At 40.9% G+C, this 24,826-nt stretch overlaps 1 protein-coding gene across 12 annotated transcripts; it reads left to right on the forward strand.

Annotated features, from left to right (window-relative positions):
* The first annotated feature begins 405 nt into the window (after positions 1-405).
* mcf2a (MCF.2 cell line derived transforming sequence a) lies at positions 406-24,744 on the forward strand. Of its 12 annotated transcripts, XR_004567748.1 has the most exons (31): positions 406-868; positions 5,829-5,897; positions 6,005-6,119; positions 6,471-6,561; positions 7,967-8,135; positions 8,613-8,704; positions 8,853-9,002; positions 9,139-9,254; positions 9,381-9,495; positions 9,730-9,849; positions 9,959-10,150; positions 10,232-10,423; positions 11,049-11,220; positions 13,801-13,877; positions 14,026-14,111; positions 14,245-14,311; positions 14,701-14,816; positions 15,183-15,252; positions 15,358-15,450; positions 15,685-15,777; positions 16,140-16,265; positions 16,357-16,578; positions 18,038-18,130; positions 18,999-19,077; positions 19,432-19,495; positions 20,680-20,780; positions 20,955-21,063; positions 21,191-21,303; positions 22,296-22,408; positions 22,616-22,719; positions 22,800-22,854. XR_004567748.1 is itself a non-coding variant. In XM_034202879.1 (30 exons), the coding sequence occupies exons 1-30, from the start codon at positions 754-756 to the stop codon at positions 22,838-22,840; spliced, it is 3,366 nt and encodes a 1,121-aa protein (XP_034058770.1). In that variant the 5' UTR covers positions 406-753; the 3' UTR covers positions 22,841-24,744. The 12 variants fall into 12 exon arrangements, 8 of the variants coding, with proteins under 8 accessions (XP_034058770.1, XP_034058771.1, XP_034058772.1 ...); XM_034202879.1 differs by lacking the exon at positions 20,955-21,063 and having other exon boundaries at positions 22,800-24,744; XM_034202880.1 differs by lacking the exon at positions 20,955-21,063 and having other exon boundaries at positions 7,967-8,086; positions 8,588-8,704; positions 22,800-24,744.
* Positions 24,745-24,826: the final 82 nt, after the last annotated feature.

A 24,826-nucleotide genomic window follows, 5' to 3' on the forward strand; every position in this document is an offset into this window, starting at 1 on the left:
TCTGTTTGAATGTGATTGTTATGTATTAAAGGCTGTGCTTTGCATGGGCCAAACTTGTTGGCTGAGGGTGTGGTGCATTTTCTGTTTACAATAGATCTATTCTCCACTGTGTTTGCGTCTATATGATTGTAAAGCTGAAGAAAGTGGGGACATGAACATGGCAGCCAGACCGCCTACGATCCAGCCTACTGTAGTACAGTCTGCCTAATACTGGGGACATAGAAAACAGCACCAGGGAGTGCGAAGTGAGAGGCAAAGTTGGGAGGGAGTTGGCAGGAGCAGAATCTTGAGCACTGCTTGTTGCAGAGCTGACGCACTGAAGCCCAGAGGGAGAGAGGAGAGGGGAGGGAGGAGGAGGGGAGGGGCGACAGAGATACAGACGGCAGTGGCCAGATGGAGCCTAGTTTGTTTTGAAGTAGCTGCTGCTAAAGCAGGACAGTCAGCCGGCACTAGTTTGTATGTGTAGGAAAATATCTAGTCTAGGCAACAACAGGACTAAAAACCCTCTTAAGTCTTCTGTCACTGTGAAGTGTGGAGTCACTCTATGCGGCTCAAGGTCAGGAAGATCCTCAGGGAACTGTCCTGGGACCCGCAGAGGCAGGTGGGCATAAGTTTCCTTGTGGCAGCTCCCAGATTGGATCATTGGGACACTATGCAGGGCTGCAGGACTCTGTGGAGGATGTGAGGCCTGGATAATACATCCCACCACAGCCTCAGTTCTCTCAGTCTGATCCAGGGTCGGACACGGAGGGAATGGGCCCAGCTTCACTGCAGGAGGAGAGAGAGTCGGAGAAAGAGTCCAAGAGGGAGATGGAGAGCTACCGCTGCCTTCTGCAGGCCGGCTCTCAGCTAGAGAGCACTCTGCAGCGTGAGTACACATGATGCTGACTGTCCTCATTTCACTTCTGCTGGCCTCATGCAGGCTTTTGAATATAATCCTGTATCTGCTTTAAAACTATTTCCCATTACTACATTTGAGCAGACTGACACTTAAAAGCACCGTAGCAGAGGTCCATTTAGTTTGATTGACAGTGGACATTAGTAACTTCTGAGAGCCATTACAGGAAGTAACTGGAGAACTGCAGCCTGTATCTTAGATTAGTCAGTATTATTGATGGGCCAGTTCATGCAGCTTTGCTCAAACACCGGGCCATTGCAGGGATTATGTCATCATCCCAAATGGAGAGATATTTATCAGTAGTGATGATTTAGAGAATATCTGCAGATGGTGGGTTGTATGTTAAATTGGGACAGTGCTCAAAGAAAAATCCATACTGCTGATGTTCTAAAAGTACATAATGTGTCCTCATGATGTTGTGTCATGTATTAAATAGGGGGGGCAATAAACTGTCTACACTTTTTCCTGAAGCAGCAACTGAATTTAGTCAGGAAAGGAAAAGTGCATGGCCTTTAAAATACTATTTTATTACCTCTTAAATAATGTTATGAGTTACAAAATATATTTACCATACAACAGTTACATTGTCTGTATCACAAGCATTACCCTCCTCAACATTTGTCAGTCATCACTCTAACCGTGTATTTTTACAAATGTCAGAATAAATAAAATAATGAAGGCAAGGTGATGGACAGAAATACTGTCTGATGTGATTGACAGCACTATCTAGGAGCGTCCTCCGGAGGTTAATGTGATTACTTTGGGATCTTGGCAGCATCATTGTTTAATTGATGGGCCTTTTGCCTTTGTATGACTCCTGTGGGTTCATTGCACCTGGGCTTGTGTGTGTAGGTAAGAGAGACAAGGCCACGCTGAGTTTCTATTTATACCAGCCAACATTTTTTGTATCTCTCTTTGTGAAATGTGAGCCTCGCTCTCTGGGTTTGTCGTAATCTGCTTATAGGGGATGCAGTGGTAAGCATAAAAAACACTGCTGTATGAAACAAAAACCATAGATCATCATTTCAGTAATGGGTAATGATACAATATCCTCTAAGCTCACCTTTACCCTTTTCCCTCTACACATTTCTACACTTTCCTTTCTGTCTGAGCCTTCTTTGGATCATTTAAAGAATGTGAACAATTCCAAGTGAACTTGTAATAATCACAATACTAACAGGGCCTTTTAACCCGGGGCCTTATGACTATGTTGTTAGGCAAAACCTGTGTCTGTGTTGTTAACAAAACCCTAAGGAAGACTTTACTTCCCCTTGAGTATGAGCTAAATCTTTATTTTTGTGTTTTCTTAATTATCAGTTAAAGTCTATGTAACTGTAAACAAGTATTCAATCTGTTTCAGTCAACAATAACACATGTTTCAACTCTGGCGCTGCAGTTTGGTACATAAAACAGACTCTTAAAACATTCTCCTTCTTGCACTGCCAGTTCAACTACAGTCTGACTTCCTTTAGTCTCTGCATGTCAGCTAGACTTCAACTCATAATTGTTTGACTGACACTTTACTACCTAACTACACAACAGGATAAAGACTTCAATTATTCACAGGGCACGGAACCCAACTAAGTCCAACAGTTTTGTTTAAACTGTAGTTCATTGCCTTTCTTTTAAGATAGCAGTCCAAATAATGTTGTCTCTCAGACTTCAACAGACAGTTTAGCTGCTTTTAGTGTTTATTCGTTGAATGGCTTTTCATTTGGTTTAATGCTATTACGTCGGCTGACATTTCCCTTGCTTTAATGTCTTACTTTTCAGCTCAGTTTAACTGCTTTCAGCACTCATTCTTCACGTATATAACCTATTGTTTAGCTGCTTAAAGGGCTTATGTGAGTTAATGTGAAACTGAAATGTCCTCTCCTTCGAGGAAATGACACTTCAACTCATTTAAATGCGTAAAATGCCTCAACTTAGACTGCAATTTCCACATTTGCGTGCATACAAATACCATTTAAAATACATGTTAGCTTGCTTCTTGATTTTCATCATCAATAAGAACAGAATCTTCTTTATAAAAAAAATAGTACTTCTAGTTTTCTTTACAGCAGTGTAGTAGATGCTAAACAATCTGATTATATGACAGACAGTCACATTGATAAACCACTATACAACTAGAATACTACAGAAACTAGTAACCGATAGATCAAGGAAAACTAAAATATTCTTCTTTCGACACCATAAAGTATGTTGATCTATTTGAATGAATCAAATGTTACCAAACCCACGACATTACTTCCATAGGGGCTGTCCAGTCAAATATGTAAAGCTATTATCTAGGGTTTACTGTCTATCTATTTCTGGCCTTTAACCAATCTAGTTTTCATGTATCCTTGCATGTTCTTCTACCATTTTCTATCAGCATGCAGCCGCCCACCAGTTTAATCCCCTTAGCATTGAAAGCTTTGTTTAGCAAAATATCTCATGACCCAAAAGCAGTATGAGGCCTGTGGGTACTGTGAACATGTTTGTAAGAAGGGATTTCTTCCTCTGGGATTACATGTTTCCACTTTTGCAAAATCTGACTACAAATAACATTCATGCTGGGTATGTGTTTTACATTCAAACCAGCCTCTCCTTTTGCTGACATTTGGTATGATTCACTAAGACGTACTACACTATGTGAAAAATGTTTGGCGCCTGTTCATTAATTGGTCATTCAGTAAATAAAATGATATTGTTTGCCCTGAGAAAAAAGGTATTTATTTACAGAATTCTTCAGTAGATATTCAGAACAAAGTAATCTTAAAACAGCCTCAATATGTGTGGGTTAAATGTTCTGTCAACCTCTTCAAATTAATTTGTATGGTGCATATTAAATGTATACATGTCTCTTTGACTCCTTTGACACGCTTAATTCTCTTCATGAGACATTTTAAAATAACAATAATGAAATCCCCTTTGAATCAATGTTGTAAAAGAATAACATGTGGAAAAGTACAAGGGGGTTAAGGCTTTTCATATGAACTGTATGTAATGAAGCCAGTGAGGATGCTTATCACTGTTTGGACACCAGACATAAGCTTTCAGCTTTGTATGCAGACTGGAAGATTGGTCTTGGTGTGTGGATCTGTTTGACTGGCAGCTAAGCTCTGTTTCCATCCACACTGGCAAACATTATTCTTTATGTGTGTGTCAGAGCAGAGGAGCAAACGGAGGTTATTTGACTTTCGCCTGTGCAAACCATCCAGCATGTCACCTGGAAAGGTCACGATGCAAGCAGAATCACACCTGTCCTACTTCGATTTGATTTTACGGTTTAAAATGTGTGTGTAGATGTGAGTTATTAAAGCTAAAACAGTGCATCATTGTATAACTGTTATTGTTTATTTGATGGACTACAAGGCATTTCATGTGGCAGTGTCTTAAAAATAACTTACTCATGTGATAGGATGGTGTCTGGCAGGGTTAGGGAAGAGTACAATATTTTCCACAGACTGGCAAATGTATTAACAGCATTGCAGTATGCTGCACAGGCTGCCCTTGCTTTGATCAAACACAGGTCCGCAGTGTGTGTGTTTGTGTATCAGTGTGTTCCTTTTTTCTTGCATCGACTGCAAGATTAGAAAACGTATCCATTACATAAACCCATGTAGTTAGATCTCACCAGCGTACATATTGTTCTATATCGACAAATCAAAGCATGATATATCTGTACACTACAGTTATCCAAATGGAAAATAACATCTATTTGTTTAAGACCTGTCTCAACTTCCAGAATGTCTTGTGGCACAGGGTATACATGGTTATACAACTATTGCAGTGTGACGGTAACTTTACCCTGCGTCTGTGTGTGCACAGTCCAGCCATTGGTCCCGCTTGGCTCAGCCCCTCTCTGTTACAGACGTACATCAAATATTCAGCAGGTACCAGTAGAGCTCATTACCTTCACCCTGACAGCCTGACGGACTCTGTAACTGCAGTCGACGCATGGAAAATAACACCTCTTCTTCCTTTTCTCTCTCTTCTGACCTCTGTCATATTCTCTTCTGCAATTCATTTTTAATGTCTTTATCCATTATGGATAAGGAAACGGTGAATTGTGAGCAAATTGACAGCCCTGTCAATCTGTTGCATTAACTGCTAAACATGTAGTTTAGTAAGGTTTTAATAACTAAGTCCCTCAGAATGTGTTTTTTTATTAGTAGTATTATTAGTATTCCTGTGTTGTTGTTAATATTCTTGGAAAGAAAGCTATAAACGACTTGTTGAGTTTCCCTTACTCACCATATAGGCATATACACACAAGTATATTGTTCATACAATGTGAGAATATACAGTCTTTACATGTCTGCTGTCTACACATCAGCCTGAATAATTCCTGGTGCACCATAGAGCAGATGAAAGCCTGATTTGAACTGGACTGATTACACTATAAGAGACTGCATTTATTAGCCACTCAGACTAGAAGTCTAATGGCACCAAGCACGAGACACTGGGCCATCTGCCAGTTAACTTAATATTACAGCAACATCCCTTCAGACGCTGTACAGTAAATTAGCTAATGTCTTTTAAAGATGTCAATGTCTAACTTGCACCAGATGCAGGATACACATCAGCCTCAGTGAGAAAGCATATAAAGTCGACATTTATTCTGAGTAATGTCATGGAAAATCACTTAAAACGAACAATAACATCTATATTTTTAGATTAAGGCATATAGGTAAGATTATCCGTCTTTTAAATGTGATTACTTTAATGTTTTCAATGTAAAAAACTAAAAAGATCCATTAAAAAAACTCTTGGACTGGGATTTTGTGTATTTAAAAGACTATTACATTGTTCTTTAATTTGAAAGTTACTTGACTGCCATTTACAACTGATTATTTTAAACTAAGTTATGTTTACAATTGAGACTCTTAGGTTTCCAGTGCACACCACTTTCCTAAAGCCTTTATCATTTTGTTTCGTCTTCCAGAGGTGACTGTCCCTCTAAGCTTGAAGGAGGTGGGAGGCTACATAGAGAAACAGGTGGCATACTTGTCAGGTGAGGCCTTTTTGAGATATATCTTAATAAGAGTTTAAAGCGACTAAGTGTCTAACCTCTGATTTCATGACTACAAATAAATTGATTGATCATATCTTTCTTCCCAGGGGGCCGTGGGGAAGACTCCAGCGTCATCATCACCCTCCCAGAGAGCTCGGCTTTTAGTGACATTCCAGAGGAAGCTTTAGTCAAAGTCTTTACGTACCTCACTCTCATCCCTCGGTGCGTCCTCCTTCATAAATAGCTGTCTGATTCTCTCCCTCTCTTTCTGCAGTGCACCAAAAGCCCAGCTCATGTATTCTGAGCACAGCTGGTCCTTACTGCTCCATAGTGTCAAATGTCCTACTCATGCCCTCTATGTCCAAACCTCACTCCCCTTAGAGATTAGGACATTAGATAATGTCATTGCAGTGCATTTGCAATAATAAATAAATGATGTATATAGCTTTAAAGCACCTATAACTTGACTAATCCACCTGCTCTTGAATGGTTATCATCTCATTTTCTCGTGTTATAGCTTTAAATCACAGAATGACATTAAAGCTGTACACATTTGCCCAATTTGTCTTGCAGAACGAGGCAACCCGGAGTCAAATTTATCATCATTTTAGACCGGAGACTGGATACATGGGCCTCTATCAAAACTGCACTTGCCAGGATAGCAGTGAGTTTCATATTCTTTTAATCAATGCCACTACCATTCCTAGACTGTTTTGACATCATGTATATGACTAACCATTGCTTTTCAGCTGCAATGTGGCTGTGTTCAATTGCTACTGTTTTTGTCTAGTCGTTGTCCATGGTGCTTAAAACCTGAGATATACCTGGACAGCACAGTCAAAAATCAAACTACCATTTCTGCATCTTTCGGATTGATGGGTAGCTCTATGTGGTGTTTAGTCTGAGGTGAAGGGTAAACTATTTGTTTGTACTGAATGTCCTGTTACATATTGCTGCAAATGAATGAGTAAGCAAAACGTGTTGTGATGACGCGGGGTGCTGAGCAGGGGATGAGCAGGAAGGCGGGAGGGAAACATTGCAGTCAGGCTGCCACCCTCCGCCTGAGAGGAGCGGCGCTGCGGCTCAGCCGGCTGCCGACCAGCTGCTCAGCGCGGCACCATCTCCAACGGACGGGCGGGAACTTACATTGAACCGAGATGGATGATTGTTTTTACCGGCGGGGAACGCCGAAGATCCGCCGGACAGCGGTAAAATAAAATCCTGCTTAGTTTTATTCACTGTGTGAAGAGTTTAGGGCGAAGTTTTTGGGCGGGCAGGGTGAATGCGGCACTGGCCGACTGTCTGTCTGCTGAGTGCAGCACTGCGGTGGTGCGTCTCTGCTTAGTCATACGACTGGCTGTCTGTGAAACCCAAACAGACTTAAATGCGGGATTTTAATGCGTGTTTATGTTGAAATCCGGAGCTTAGGTGAACGACCCTTCGTGGTCGAGTGAGGACATAGGAATGTCAGAAGTTGCGTAGGCCTACATGCAAATGCATGCCATGGTGATATAGCCTATCAAGACAAAATAGGAGGCAATGTTGCATACAAATCCTCTGCAGAGATTTCTTTTGCATCCCTTTGATGTAAATGTGAAACTATATGAAATGTCATTATTTTACCTTTTTATTTGTTTGGTAAAAATATTTCATGCTATAATGTACTCTTAATACATGCTGTAATCTCGGCTAGAGCCCCATACTGTATATGGTCTGTGCTAATGCAGACATTCCTGCACAGTCAGGCGACCTCAAACGACCTAAAGATGAAATGCAGCATTTAACAATGACATGCTGTATGAGTAGTATAGTTAAGTGAGTGCACCTTGAATCCGTTATGCTGGAGTAACAGTGGGACTGACAGGATGTCAGAGACCTGAAGTCTCTCCTGTCAGATCTGCAGGGGGAGAGCTTGTTGATGCTTTTGCTCAGTTCAAACCTGTGCCAGCATGCATACAGGAGTAAGTGTATATTGCCCCTTAAGCCGAAACACAACGTTTGTTCTTTACTGAATCCTCCTCCATACCAGCATCATCACTATGACAGTGAACCTCTCTTTCCTTCTCAAGGCCTCGTTTCCTGGGAACCTCCTCCTGGTCTTGGTGCTCCGACCCACCAGCTTCTTCCACCGCACTGTTACAGATATTGGCTTTCGCTTCAGCCAAGAGGACTTCATGCTCAAGATGCCAGTAAGGCAGCTCCTCCTCAGTTACCAAACATGTCCCACACCACAACAAGGTACACCTCGTTCTTGTTACAACCCTGATCTCCATGAGTCAAAATGTTCTGGTGGACACAGCCAAGAACACATGTTGATTTCAGTTTTGAAACAAATAAAGATACATAAAGCAGATATCCTAGAAAGGATTCTAGTGATTTCATTAAGTTAATTGTAAAGTATCAAAAGTAAAATATCTGATGTTTGTCATGCAATCCCCCCAAAAAATGTTGTACAACCTTGTGTACATGCCAGTGGTTTGAACACTCCTTTATTGACCAATCACATCGCACCCATTATGGCGAACAGACTTACCCAAATTATATTTCTATTAAAATAAAATCAATAATATATTTCAAAAACACCAAGTAAGGATATACGTAAAACAAAAATTCTAAACATGGCACTCATAACTTTTTCTAAAAGTATAGAGTGTTCTGTGTGCGGTCTTAGATTGTATCTGCGCCTTTAGGTGGTGATGCTGAGCTCTGTCACAGACCTGCTGCACTACATCGATGAGAATCAGCTGACTTCAGAGTTCGGAGGCACTTTGGACTATTGTCATAGTGACTGGATTGTTTTACGAACAGTAAGCAGCAAACATTAATACTGGATAACTATATATTATGTCTTGGTGTCTGATATCAACCAATGGCTCTGTATCTAAACAACACTGAGCCACAGATTCTTTCACAAGTCTTAGTATTTCATTTGTGTTGTTTTTTGACTCTATAAAGGGCATTGAAAGTTTTGCCGTCACAGTTAAAGACATTGCACAGATGCTGCAGAGCTTTGGCACTGAGCTGGCGGAGACGGAGCTGTGTGATAATGGGAAGGCCATCGAGTATCTCCTTGAGTCTCATACTGAAAAGTACAGGAAACTCAAGGTGAGGTTTCAAATGTTTTCGTACGGATTAATTTATTAATACTACCACAATTACATATATGTATCCTCCGAATATATCTAGACGCACTATTTTGAATATTGCTAATTTAATATTTAAATTGCCCTCCGTATAACAGGATGCAATCAGGTCAGTTTCAAAGGAAGGGCGTCATCTTCTTGCAAGCCTGGAGACCTCCGGAAAAGAGGATGACTCCCAGTGGGATGTGAAGATGGACTGGGAGACAGTACAGAGGTAAGGCTGCCCTCTTTGGTTTAAGAAAATTCTCATGTATCATCATATAATTGTAAACTTCGAATTGTTAACTATTAGTTATTCACAATGAATTAGATGTATGACACAGTGACTTGTTTTTTTCAGGCTTCTTGCCCAGCTCAGAGACATGGAGTCAGCCTTTGATGGTTTCTTTGAGAAGCATCATCTGAAACTCCATCAGTACATGCAGTTGCTCAGATATGAACAAAGCTTTCAGGAGGCAAGGCATCTATATATTTATCATGTGTACATGTGTCTATGCTTTTTGGCGTTTTCGCCAATATTTCCATACACCCAAGAGGATATGATCTCTTGATGAGATTAGGGTCTAGGCAATCCTCAGCCTCAAGATTAAATTAGGTTTGTAATACCTCTGGGAGCCACCAGGTTGGCTTTGTATTGGTGTTTTTATTCATTTGAATCTTTGTTTATTCAATGTGTGTTTTGACTCTAGATGGAGTTGTGTCTGGAGCATCTAACAGGGCAGGAGAAGGAGCTGTCCATATCTGTGGACACTCTGGCTCAAACAGAACAGGCTCTCAAAAGGTTGGACAGTTTGGAATCAAATGCACAGGTCAGTGTTTCTTTGTCAAACTGGCAATACATGCATTAACAGCACCTGTATGTATGCATATAAAATAATAGACTCCTTAACTCTTGTGTTTATCTGTTGGCTCTATCAGGAGGTGATGTCTCGAGCTCAGATCATCATCCTTCATGGACACCAGCTCTCCGCCAGTCACCACTATGCCATGGCTCTTATTATGCAGCGCTGCAACGAGCTCCGCCACTACTGTGATACACTAAATGCTGCTCTCAAAACCAAACACACTCATCTTCTGCAAACACACCAGCTGCTGCTTTGTCTTGGACAGGTACTAAATCATTTGCATCAAGACAAACAGACATCTGAGAACACAGATTTATTTACAGTGATGTGTGTTTTCAACCTTCAGGCCCAAACTTGGTGCGATGATGGAGCATATCTGCTGGCCAATCAGCTGGTGGAAAAGTATCAGTCTAAGATGGGGGCCCAGGCTGCTCTGAGGGACATTGAGAGGTTCCTGGAGGGGGCGCCGTCTATGCTAAGCTCAGGACCGGACGTCCTGACCATCGAGTACGAGGCTGTCATCATGCCTCAGCTGCAGGTCAGTGACCACAGCAATCCTTTTACATTTTAACATCATTTTGGATGTTTTGACTTCAAGTATATAGATGTCTTGCCTCCTGAAAGCTTTGTTCATATCTGAGCAACTGCATGTACTGATGGAGTTTCAGACGATCTTACATATTTGTTCTTTTTTAATGTTTTATTTATAGGTGATTTTTTTATTGATTAGACAAGACAAACACATAAGCTATCATCTCACATAACAAATATGTACAGACATATAGGGAATATAGGAAATAAATAAACAAAAATAAAGCAAAACAACATCATCCAAATCAGACAGATCTGAAAAAGCTGCTTGAGGTTCTGCATGTTCCCATCTTTGATCCATTGGTTGTGTTTTGGAGGAGTTACTGTACATCCTTCCATATAAATGGAATTGAGCATCTTGCTAATAAAGAGGAAAAGGCAATGACTGTTCTAAGTGAGCACAGAGTCATCTGAAACTAAGAATATACCAAAAATAGAAATTGCACGATGGGGACACGATTACATTGCTGCCATATTTCTGTGTTTATTTGTTTCTAAATAATGAGAGCTATTTCTGTGTTATCCATCATAATTGTATATCCTACCTCTGTGTCCTTCTCTCTCGCTGTTAGGCTCAGATAGGGAAAACGTTTGAGAAGCATACAGCCGTGCAGCAGATGATTCAGAGTCGACAGGCCTGTCTAAGGAAGCTCGCTGATAAACATGTGCGACCGATCCAACTGGTGGCCCCCCGCCCCGAAAACCCACCACGTTCCAAGTCCCCCCTCTTCTCCCCCAAACATGGTACAGTACGCACACACACACACACACACACACACACACACACACACACACACACACACACACACACACACACACCACACACACACACACACACACACACACACACACACACACACACACACACACACACACACACACACACACACACACACACTAGGGGTGTAACGGTTCACAGAAGTCACGGTTCGTTTCGTACCTCGGTTTGGGGGTCACGGTTCGGTACGGTTCGGTACAACAAGAAAAAGCAAAAAAAAAGTCCCAAATGCATAATTCCAGGTTTGTTGTTATTTATGCTTGAACAGTAGTGCAAGTTTCAGTTTTTTTTTTTAAATAACTCTTTTTTGAATAATTAACTGTATTAAACAGTTAAAAACAAACCATACACAGTACACTCAGATGGCCATATTATCTATAATGGCTGATGTCAAACAAAAAGGTTTCATTAAGCTGTAAAGCTAAAAAGAATGTCTTGAAAATATGACATCATAAATAATAAGAAAGTGTTTCAAGAGCGCAAAGTCGTTGAAAAACATATGCCAAAAGCTTCCGTTATTTATTTTGGTCTCATGGCGGGGATCAGCTGTTGAACTGCTGTTGTCTTTTGCTGGGCTCCAGTGATTGGCAAATCTGGGTGATGCCTTCTGATATGATTTAGCATGTTTGGCGTGTGTTACCATTAGCATACCGCACCACTGTAGAACAACGGCGACACACCGTCCTCGACCACTCGCACTCCATCGTTATTGTAGTCCACAGGGAACCCGAAATGTTCCCACACAGCTGATTTAAAAGAAGCAGGTGGGTTCTAGCTCCTGTGTGTTATCTGAAATCGCCATACTAACTTTTCTTCTTCTTGTATTTTGTTCGTTTTGTTGTTGTGTTTCTTCTTGTTCTTCATTTGTTGTTTAAGGGCGGCTGGCAAACAGCTTTTAGGCGCAATACCGCCCCCTGGATTATATATAGTGTAGTGGATACTGCCCTGAATGACACTTTTTTCCCACTCGTAAAAAAAACGCGTATTCGTCGTGTGACTGTGTGTGCCGAACCGTGACGTCCGAACCGTGACGGTACGGGACGAATACGGATACCGTTACACCCCTAACACACACACACACACACACACACACACACACACACACACACACACACACACACACACACACACACACACACACACACACACACACACACACACACACACACACACACACACACACACACACACACACACACACACACATACACACACACACACACACACACACACACACACACACACACACACATACACACACACACACACACACAAAGGGGATTCTGACACACTTGCTGATTAAATAGCATTGGGTGACCTAACAGCTCTTTCGTCATATTTACTGTCTCTCTCCCCTATCACTACCAAAAAGAAAAACAACTGGCACTGTCCTAGTTTTCAACATATACAGTAGGCTTTCTACGAAAAAAAACGAATTCCCTATCCACCCCCCATGTTTCCCAGGCCCGGTATGGGGGCTTTTGTCAGCCCTTATGGCTTGGCATCAGTCCCTCCCCCCTTGGATCTTTGCTTTAGGCTCCATGGTTAAATTAACACATCATAGGGCCCCACTGAGCAGGCCTAAGGTGTTCCTCAATGGGCTTTGGGGTTAGCAGGCTACCTTTACAAAAAGGCTGCTACGAGGGGAGAAGGTATAATCAGTCCACTGGGAAATACCTGACTGCTCTATTAGTCAGGATATCTGCCATAGAACCATATGTGGTTCATATACATTAAAGACCCTTTCATCTCCCTTTGGGTCTCAAGGGAGGTTGCACAAAGCTAACCATATACAGTACAGTGGTACCCAATTAATACCATGTGTGTTTTCTGGTTTGTTTTAATTTTAATTTGAACATGACAATTGTGTCCAATGAATGTGTCTTCATCCATTGAGTATACATTCAAATAGGCCATTTCCATTCATGTCTTTAAGGGTTTTCTTCATGATATGAAGCCATACTAATGAGTGAAGTAACAAGAAAGAGAATGATAGTGATTATGAAACCCCCGATATATCAGAGACAGCAGTCATTTGAAGGAGAGGAGATGAAGGGAAAAGTGGTTAGCTTTAATTGATCGATTGGATCCGGTACATGTATACACTCACATATATGCATGCATATCACTGATGAATGTAACATGGCATATGCAAAGGCTCACCTCTCAGTGGAACTTGGACTATCATGTAAGGATTCAGCAGCTACGATCAAAAGGACACTGACGGTGGTGCCAAACGCTCCTTTAGATCTTTACATACCGGAACCTTTAGCAGAGGCCACCTATTAGCAGAGGCCACCTATTAGCATTGATTTCCTCAAATGTCGAACAGGACTGATTAATGTTCTTTTTAAAGTTTCTGAGGAACAGAACAGGTCAGGGGAAGGGCAAAGCAAATCCCTTTGAGGCCACCGTGTTCACACTGTGCCATTATAAAAAAAATGACATAGCGTGTGTGCTTGATCTTCTCAATAAACATCATGGTTAAATATTGTATGTGACTTATACTAATGCACTTTGATGAGCTGCCGATCTGGCTTTTACAGGTGATGGTTTGAAGTTCACATTCGACCTCTCTCTACCAGGGAAGAGAGCATCCCGGAAGAGCCCCAACTCAAGAAAAGTACGATTATTTCCTGTCCCAGATGCATCGGAGGCAACCAATGTTAATTACATAATTCTTTAGTTTGGTCCAAAAGTTGTTTAGTATAATATCATGTTCTGTGACTTCAATTGGATGCTTAAGAGTAATGGATCTGTGGTGTGTTCAGATTGAGGTGATCCACGACTACCAGGAGAGCCGGAGCTGCGTCTCGTACTTCCTGGATGGAGAGGACAGCCCAGATCTCTTGAAGCGGTGAGGAGGAGGATCTGTCCTCAGTACTGCTCTTCATGCTGTTACCTTAGTGATTCTCTTTGTTCAGTGCTAATGATGCCCTCTGGCTTTCTCTCGGTCTACTTCTTCGCTTGTCTGTTTGTTTGCGTCACAGTCATGTGATGCGGGAACTCATAGAGACGGAAAGAATCTATGTGGAAGAGCTGTTGTCAATTCTGCTGGTGAGAACGACTACATTTAATGTCACAAAAGTAGAACAAAAGTGTCTGATTGATTCTTGTGTCGACTGTATGTTTGTTGCTGTGACTCCAGAATATATTTAATGCAAAAAACAACAACCTTAATTGTAGTGCTGCAAGCAATATTATAGCCATTTATCTTGATAATCGATTATTGATTAGTAGTTTTACATGCAAAAAATAATATGTTAGATTACTGGCTTTTATGTTTTATATCATATTACAATTATTATCTTTGGTTTTCAGACTGAAGCCCTAGAATTGTATTGACCAAACATTTAATTTAGAAAATTAGAAGCAGATTAATCAATAAAGAAAATAATAATTAGTTGCAGTCCTATTTAATTATATTCTATGATTAAACATTTCAGGGTTACAGAGCTGAGATGGACAACCCAGCTCTGTCAGGGCTTCTGCCCCCCATCCTGCGCAGCAAGAGAGACATCCTCTTTGGAAACATGCCTGAGATCTACAATTTTCACAGCAGGCAAGTTAACAACTCACTTCACACATAGACTCTATTCAAATATAAGGTAAGTATGTACAAGTATGTTAAGCATGCAAAAGATTCAATACACATTGTCTTAAGACAAATTAGTTTGATATTAAAAAATAAATACACCATGCTTGCTTGACATAAGTCTGTGGTACTGAGAGATTCAATAAATAACCACAGTAGTTTAATGATATTAATGTTAATAAAATATGTTTGTGGAAATTCATATATGCAAAACACTTAGTAGGACTAGTCACATGAAACAGGCGCTGGTATGGTTCCTAGCAGCCACTAATGCTTACTAGATATGGGTTAATATGACTGATCTGATGACCTTTGACCTTTTTGGGTATCCAGGGTTTTCCTTCAGGACCTGGAAGGATGCCTAGAAGCTCCTGAAAGTGTAGGAGCATGTTTTCTGGCGCGGGTGAGATGATAAATGTTTATATGTTGTGTCAATTTTTTAAGTAATAACCATGTGTTCCAAATTGTCCATACGTTTTAAAAAGATGTATCTTTCCTGTCTCCTCAGAAAGAAAGTTTTGAAATGTATGAATGCTATTGTCAGAATAAGCCACGCTCTGAGGCACTGTGGGGACAATTCTCAGACTGTGTCTTCTTTCAGGTCAGTTTCACTGATTTCAAAAATAACATTTTGGCTGATTTATGTTTGTTTTAGAGACATGCAAGATAGAATTAATTGTTTCATAAACTAATATGAACCACTGCAGTTCTGAACTGAATGAAACAAGTTAGTACATTTACGTCACTTTTTAAAAAATGTAGAAAATGTATGGAGCTGTGATTTGTCATCGACCACCATTACATTTACCTTGCTTGTATTTTGTCTTCCTTCCAGGATTGTCAGAAAAAGCTGGAGCACAAACTGGGTCTGGATTCATACCTGTTGAAACCAATCCAACGCCTCACCAAATACCAGCTGCTGCTTAAGGTGAGACAGAGGGGTATGAAACACAAACAGTCAATCATCTAAATAATGTAGTTCATTGATTTAGTATTTAGATGTGGGGTTCAGCATAGTGTACTTCACATACTAAAGTTCACCCCTTAAGCCTCTCTGTATCAATGAAGTCGCTAATATAAATTCATTTTCACATTATAGGACAGCTGCCTTTCTGCATACAGTAATTAACATTCCCCTCTGTATTTTAAGTCCTGACCACCAGAGTGTGCTGTTGTAGCTGCTTTGATTATGCTCTGTTTTGACTAAATGTATGTGTGCATTTATCTACCTACATGCTAGTTCTATTGTTCTAATAAAGGTATTCTGATTCTGATTGTTTGTTTATTCAGGAGCTTCTAAAGTACAGCCCAGATTGTGAGGGGACTTCAGAGCTGCAGGGGGCGTTGACAGCAATGCTGGACCTGCTCAAATCAGTCAATGACTCCATGCACCAGATAGCCATCACAGGATATGAGGTCAGCATTCTGAATCTCTAATGCACATTTTCACAGTGAATTTATTGATAATAAAATCTCATCAATAAACGCCTCTTTCCGTTGTATACAGGGTGATATTTGCGAGCTGGGCCGGGTGTTGATGCAGGGTTCCTTCAGCGTGTGGATCAGCCATAAGAAAGGACCCACTCGCATGAAGGAGCTGACTCGCTTCAAGCCGATGCAGAGACACCTCTTCCTGTACGAGAGAGCTCTGCTGTTCTGCAAGCGGAGGGAGGAGCACGGAGACGGCTGTGACAAGACGCCCTCATACAGCTTCAAGCACTGTCTGAAGGTGCGTCTGTGAACTTTATGTGCATCTTTGTTTGTGTACGTCTAGAAGGAATACACTGGTCTTGGTACTTGAATACTATGCTACTCTATAATATTGTACTTTTCCTCAACTACCGTTATTAAAGCTGTCGGTAATTTAAACTTTCTCAATTCTGCCCAATACTCACTCTTAAAACAGCTCTTTTTATTTCACTCAGAGAAATGCTGTACATATCTTTGCACAGTCGTTTGCCACAATCCTATTGTATTTTCAGTGTTGCATATTTAAGTTTCCTGTAAACATTCTATGTAAAAGTTTTCATATTACACATTTTCATTTCAAAATATGCTCTTTTTTCACAAATTCCTTGTGTTTTTCTACATGACTATAAACCACATTTTAAGTCTGATACTACTTACTAGGAACTTTACATAGTTAGATTGTTAATACAGAATATAAATCACCTTAAGCATGATGTTATATTATTAAGAATGTAATCCTTCCTTTACTAGCTGCAACATTGCATCACTTATTATGATCCAGAGATATAATGAATATGTTTCTGAAAGCTGACATGCTACATATTGTAATGAGTTATTTTACTTTTGGTACTTTGAGTATATTTTTATATACTTGTACTTTTAAGAGTAAGATTTTGAATGCAGGACTTTTCAGTGAATAACTTACTATGTTCTACCTGCTATGGATCTGACTGAATGCTAGTGTCCATAGCATACAGTGTACAGTACTATGGCTTAATGTTCTGACTTGATGTGTAAATTACAGTTATACAACATGAAACATTGATGATTTAATACAAAAATAAAACATTTATTTTTAAATTCTCACTATAAAGTACACTATTGTGTATTTTAAAGAAACTTCTGAATAATTATACTATTAAATAACAACTCACAGCTTGTAGAGATCATAAAGAATAAGTGGATACATGAAAACGGGGGTTTCCTATTTGTCACATCCAAAAAACTGTCATTGTAAATGTTATCACAACTTATTATGACTCTAATATAACAGTTTGTTACATTGATAAAAGTAAGTAACATATAATCACTCAATACCGCTATCATTATCAACAACATTATCTAACCTTGCAGGTTTTAGCACTAAATGATGAGGTGAATGATCTACCAGAGACACCTTGTTGTTGTCCGTGTCTGTGTTGTTACATTTCAACACATCTAAGTTATCCAGCTGGCCACAGAAGCTGGTGTATTCCTGTAAGACTTCTTTTGTTGAACGTGTTATTTTGGAGGTGATCGCAGCAGGTGTCCCACCAACAGCTGCTGCTCTTGATTTATTATTGAGGATGTGGGGAGGAAGCAGTCACACAGCGGAGGTGTGTGAGAGTGTTGTGTTCTGACAGGACAGATGTGTTACATGATGTAAGTCTGATGTATGACGAGCTGCTCTTCTTAATGCTGTGTGTGTGTCGGTGTAAACAGTGTATGTCTCTTGGCAGATGACTGCTGTGGGGATCACAGAGAACGTCAAGGGAGATGTGAAGAAGTTTGAGATCTGGTACAGTGGCAGGGAGGAAGTGTATGTGGTTCAGGTAAGGAGCCCAAAAAGTTTCATGACAGCATTTCCAGTGGTTAAATATTGTAGCTAGTACAGAGCAGCCGGAAATAAGTCTTGCTTATCAATGAAACTTTTAATGTTTTTCAAGCCAAAAATTGCACAAATATACATTTTTTTTTTAATATGCTAAAATAATTCCGTTTTAGGGCTGTTGTTCAGGCTCCGGGTTAATTTTCGATGATTTTGCTGACATTTAAAGGTCCCATGTCATGGCCATTTCTACTGATCATACATTTCTACTGATCATAAATTCCATTGTTGAGGTCTACTAGAATACATTTATATTGTGCAATTTTCCAAACTCACATTGGTTTCTCATACAGCATCTCTGTATAGTATGTGTATTCACTCTCTGTCCTAAACGCCTGGTTGGAGCTCCTGCACCCCCCCCCCCCCTCCCTGTGAGCCCAGTGGCCGTCTGCGAGACACCGCGGAACTCAGCCTGGGCACACACACACACACACCCGCAGCCTGGCTGGGAGTTTGTGTGTGTGCCCAGGCTGAGTTCCGCGGTGTCTCGCCGTCTCGCCGTCTCGCCGACCCCACACCAGTGAGCCAGCTCACAGTGTCCCTCTCCTCGCAGCAGCGAGCCTCGCAATGTCCCGCCGAGTGTGTGTGTGTGAGGAAGTCCGCGGATTGGTCCAAACGTAACGGCTACCGAAATACGTCATTATACCCAAGAAGTAAACAATGGAAAAAGATAAATCTCTAGTGAGGCGTTCTGGGGCAGCATAGACAGGTCTTTTCTGTGTTAGAGTTTTACTCGACACTGTAGCTTGATAGAAACAAAGTACGTAAACAATTTAAGAATTGTCTGTAATAATGTTTCTGTTGTCTCTCAGGCTCCTACATTGGAGGTGAAGATGGCCTGGCTCAATGAGCTTCGCAGAATCCTGACCAGCCAGCAAAAGCTGCTTAGAGGTCTGTAAACAACTAAAGTAAATGGGGGACACTGAATTACATTTCATTTAGCTGATGCTTTAATCCAAAGTGACTTACAATAAGTGCAATAAACCATAAAGAAACAAAAATGCAGGTATATTTGCTACCAATAAGCCAAACCATTGTAAGTGCTGGTGCATTCGTTTCAATACAAACAATTGGACAAACAATCTAAGCTAAGATGTCCAATTACTAGTTTCCTAGCTTTGAACTTCATCACACAGACCCAGAGTGCCTGAAATGTTGTTGAAAGCTCTGTAAGTGGATGTTTCTGCTTTGATTTCCACTTAAATCACATAAAACCTAAACTACCTTCTCTCTCTCCTGTCACAGATGAAGCATATCAACACAGCCAAATGGTTGGACACATGCAGCTTTCTCCCTCCCTCTCTGAGAGGTCAGTGTTTAAGTTTTTTTTTCACAGTGTTTACAGTAGGGTTTTAGGGGCATGACATAGGCTATTGTGGCACAAACATACACGCGCAAACACACAGGCATATGTAAAACACACACATGCATTCACAGCACTATCTGCATTTGCTGAGTTTTAATGTCTGATCACAGCTGGAGTGAGTCAAGTTGCCGTGGTAGAAGCTGTGTGTGTGTTAGTGTGTGGGAGAACGGGCACAGGCCCCACTCTGTCCACTGCTGTCTGGTTGCCTATCCCCACTCCTCCCACCCCCACCTGCAGGGGCATGCGGCCGTCCAGAGGGGTCCCCAGGGGCTGTCTGCCGGGGCTGGACTTTGTGTCTCTGTCAGCTGACTTGTTTCTGTGCCTGCGTTCCCGGAGCCCCCGTCCCCGAAGCCCCCGGCAACGGCCCCGCCCGCGCCACCACTCCCAGCGCCACTGACCTGCCCTAACGCTCAGTGGTAAACTCAGCCTGGCTCGCCTCGCCTCGCCCTGGCATGACCCACTCGGCCTGGCTTGGGGACATTACCCAGGGTTGCTGTGTTTGCATACTGATCGTCGCCTGCACCCTCTTTGTATAACCTCCATTCTGGTTCATAACTGACCCCCACACTCCCTCCACACGTTTAAAGGCCTGTGTCTCAGCAGCTCATCATGGCATTTCTAACATGGTATAACAAAAAAAACTCTTATTTCTGCCTCTCAGATTTGCTATTTTGCATGTAAGCAAAGGGCAACAAAAAGAAGACTTTTAGTTTTCATTCCATACATTTCCCTAATTTCCTCATGACAGCTGGTTTTAAAAATGGGGCTCGTGTGCAGCTACTGTAGAGTTTGCTTTCTAGAAACCTTCTTACTCTGAGACAAAATCTCTCATTCTTGATCTTGATAAATCGAGACCTGTTCTTCTGATGTGTGAACACTGAGTCCTATTTTTAAAGAGAAGCTTGCACTTGACTGATCTGTGCTCTGTCTGGTCATGGCCATGTGTGAGAAACAACAGGACAGAGTTGCTCCTTCACACTGATCTGGGGCCAGCTAAACTGTTGGAGGTGTGGATTAGATTCAGGAAGTTAGAGCTGACCCTAGATTGTGTGGCTTAGGATAACATCTATCCTGAGCGTGTGTGCTGACTGTATATAAACATTTGGTGACGCGTGTTGTTCCCACAGCAAGCAGCAGAGGGCGTCAGTGAGCTCAGAGGAAACAGAGTCAGGGAGGAGCAGTCCAGACCCCCAGCCTCACTCCCCTAAACACCAGCACAACCGCAAGAGTGAGTGGGTCCACACACATTTATGCCACAATCAAGTAGATACTTGGTAACTAAATCACATAAAAGAGGTTATGGGAATTGATGCAAATCATACACGCTTTGGACAGTATTTGACTGCTGATTCTCTTCATAATCTCTAACTGATGTAGGTATTTGACTTGTTCCCCCCTTCAGCAGTTCAGGTGCACTTTGACCTGAAGAACCAGATACATCGAGGATTGTGGGGGAAAAAGGTCCAACTACTGAGATTAGCTTTTGATTCTACGTTCTTGTTAATTTCCCAGTAAGTGACAAAGGGGTCTTTATAATGTGGATATAGTTACTAAGTATCTACGTGGTGCCTTTAAGGTGTAGTGTTTGGATAAATGCATTCATCAATAGCTGTCACAGCCTGAGTTTGTGTGTCCCAGGTTGGCCCGGAGCTCACAACTCGGTAGACATCTGCGAGGGTCTGCAGGAGTGGTCTGGAGGTCAGGACGCCTTCCACCCATCTGACACAGAGGAGGAGGTTTTGGTGCAACTGGTGAGCCAATCAGTGATGGAAGAAGTACTTAGAAGTAGCAATACCATAGTTTACAAAGAATAAATCCTTTGTCCACTGTATCAATGCAACACAACTCAGATAAATACAATTACTGCATTAGACAAGTAGGACACGTTTCTTTTTTGAAGGATGTCGTGGGAGTTATTGGGTCACGTGACATGGAAGCTATTGATAAAAATCCGGACTTAAACTACTAAATAACAGAATACAGCAGAATTTTCATAAAAGTGTAATGTAATAGAAGAAGCACTGACATCTTATTTTTTCAGTGTAGTTATTATATCATAATGCATTTGGAGTCACATGACACATTTCGTGAAAGCTATTGAAAAATAATGATTCACTATTAAAATATTTATTTAAAAGTAATTCACGACCTATCTGTAATCAATAAAAGGTGCTCCACATAAGACATGAAACCATAAAGTGTTCTATCTGTATATCGATCTTATCTTCACTGTTTAACACCGACCTGATTATTCCGCTAAAGCAGTTGAGAACCATTGGTATGTTATTCCATAAAAATACAAAGTCATAGTATAGCTTGCAAAAAAACAAAACATGTGTATACTTTGCAATTAAACACGTCAGAAAGAACGTCATTAAAAGAATAATAAAAGAATATAATATAATATATATAATATATATTATATTATAATATATAATATAATATAAAAAATAATATAAATGAGATAATAATAAAAGAAAATCTATTTCAGAATTAGTTTAAATTGTATTCCTGGATTTCCAGTTAGTAATACAATGATCCAAAAACAATGAATGTCCTAGACTGAAAAGTACAACACTTACCTCGTGATGTTGTAAAGTAGAAGTATAAAGTAGCAGATAGTGAAAATACTTAAGTTAAATAAAACTGAGTCTTTCCACCCTGCAGACTGAACAAAGTCACATTAGATATAGTTAAATACTCACTATAGATACTAGACTGACAGTCTTTCCTTCTGTGTTAGTCTCCAGGCAGATACATGGCTCTGGGTGACTGTCTACAAAATGGGCCAGACAGCATCACCATCAAATGTGGAGACATCATTCAACTGCAGTGTGAAGACAACAAGGGGCGCTGGTGAGTTCTCAGCTTGTCAATGTGTCTTAGTGATCCGCCAAACCATCCCGTATTTAAATGAGTACAGTATCTGGCTAAAGCAGCTATATGAGATGTGATGTTTTTGTTAGACACCGAAAGGAACGCTAACGAGGTGAAAAGTTGCATTTATCTAATTTCTGCCCCCTTTTCTTTCTCACCCTTTTCTGACTTTTCTTCCTCCTTCAGGCTGGTGAAGAACCTGAGTCAGCGTAGAGACGGCTTCATAGCAGCTACCAGCCTGCAGCTGATCCTAATAGACAGCAGCCGAGGACACTCCTCCAGACTCGGAGGTAAACAACAGACAAACAGTATAATGTCGAGCCATAGTATTACTTACTGTTCTTCTTACAATTCACTTTATTTCTTGCAGACCCCATGAACCTGAAGGCCAGAAAGCTCAGCTCCCCGTAGCGAAGAAAACACAGTAAATGTATTTTAATATTTACCTGTGGACGATGAACAGAAGGAACATGTTGAGCCATAGCTGTCTGACCACTGATCCGCCACCCACTCCTCGCTCCCCGGTGACGTCTGCTTTCTCCAGCACAGTTCAATCATTAAAGAGAAAAAAGTGGGAATGTACAGACCTGATTTTCTTCCAGGTTACGATTGACAATCTACTGGGACGTTGTTTTCTGATGGTGAAGATGTGCTGTGGCACCAGTGCAAAGGCTCAGAAATTGCTTTCCTCTTTTGGACAATCAACAGACAATTTGTGGATCCTGAATTGTCTTCCTCTTTTTCATCTGCAACACACATAAAAGTCAGGATGGAAGGTTGCTGCCGTAGCACTTTGTCATTTCACAACCCTTTTGCAGCTAGTATTGGAGATTCTTGTATCTCCGTGTGTGTTCCCTGTTTGTCTCAGAATGTGCTGGATGTATGTTAGTCCAGTATTTGCCTGAACATTTCTTACAGCAAAGAGTTTTGTACATAGACAGTATCATTTTTAACATGTATTGTACCTCAGTGTCTCATCTTTGTGTAGTGAGTTGTCCATTGAATGACTTCATTGTAGTTTTCTTACATTTCATCTGTCAAGGCACCACTCTTCTGTACAGTCTAGGAGTTAGATTGCCAAAATGTGCCATGCCATAATGCCTTTTGTATTCCTGCTCTTTTAGAGTCTTACATGTACTGGTTTGCAAAATCAAATACTGCAATTGCTTTAACCCGACCTCACAAATATTCAACTGGCACTTTAATAAGGTGGACGGAAAGGAGAGACAGAAAATCCACCAACTGTCTAACGAATGTGTGCTTTTCTTTGCCTCTTTCACTGTGTATCGTCTCTTACTCATGCTGTTATTTATTTCATTTATTCCTGACTGTATGATGTGTTAGGGAGTCGGGGGAGAAATACCCCCTGCATGCAGGCAGCAGTTGACATGTCAGTGACTGTAATGTAAGACACAAGCAGACATGATGATGATTGACGGCAATGTATTCCTCAGTGTGTGCTGTGAGCGCAGAGTAGACCAAAAAGAGAGAGATTGTGCTGCGAGTCACAGAGGCAGATTGTTTCCTCCTGCCCATTGCAGCTCAGTTAATCTCGGGTTCCCCATTAAAAGGGATCATACAGCCAACATGAAATATAGCCTGTGTGTCGAACGCTTAATTAAATATTGATTGCAGACTTATATGAATTTACCACATCAAATCGAGGTCCCAGTCAGAGGGCTGCCTTTGATTTGTTTTGTTTGATATGGAAATGAGTCTGAAAGCAGCAGGGGCTGCCGCGCACTTCACATTTCCTATGTTGTTAATTTATTTATTTAGCTGTCATGTTGTTCCTTCATATTGTGAGGTATATATGCGCTGCCGAATGCAATAACATCTCCATATATTTACAGGAGTTACGCTTGACTACACATCAAAACCCCATTTTCATTTGTTTAGCTTTTACAAATTCAGTTATTGTTCTTTTTGGAAATTGAATCCAATATGCTGCAGATTTTTGCACAGATTCCAGGTTGGAAAACAAAAGAAAAACCTGCTTGAGACATTATGTATCCTGATGAGCCTGAGCTTTTTGCTGAATGTTCCTTTAAGGTGAAAATGCATGGCAACCGAACAATGAGCAGGTTTCTTTTGTTGGACTCACTGTTCTAAACGGCTTGTTTTTTGAACAGCTTCAGTACTGTAAAAGATAATGAAAAATCAATTATGTTATGCAATAATTGTTTTGAAATAATTCAACACTTGTTTTAACAAAGTGATATGTTTGGCTTAAACCTAAGGCTGCTCTTTTTCATATTATGTCTGTATTCTTGTTTTAATGTAAGCCAACTTGTATGATAAAACTGTGCAGACTTGTACCTTGTGTGAATTTTTGGTCACATCATTTAACGCTGGAGACCTTTTGTTTCCCTACTTGAGTACCACTACTTGCAATCA

The sequence above is a fragment of the Gymnodraco acuticeps genome, unplaced genomic scaffold, assembly GCF_902827175.1.
Source record: "Gymnodraco acuticeps unplaced genomic scaffold, fGymAcu1.1, whole genome shotgun sequence".
Classification (NCBI taxonomy): domain Eukaryota; kingdom Metazoa; phylum Chordata; class Actinopteri; order Perciformes; family Bathydraconidae; genus Gymnodraco; species Gymnodraco acuticeps.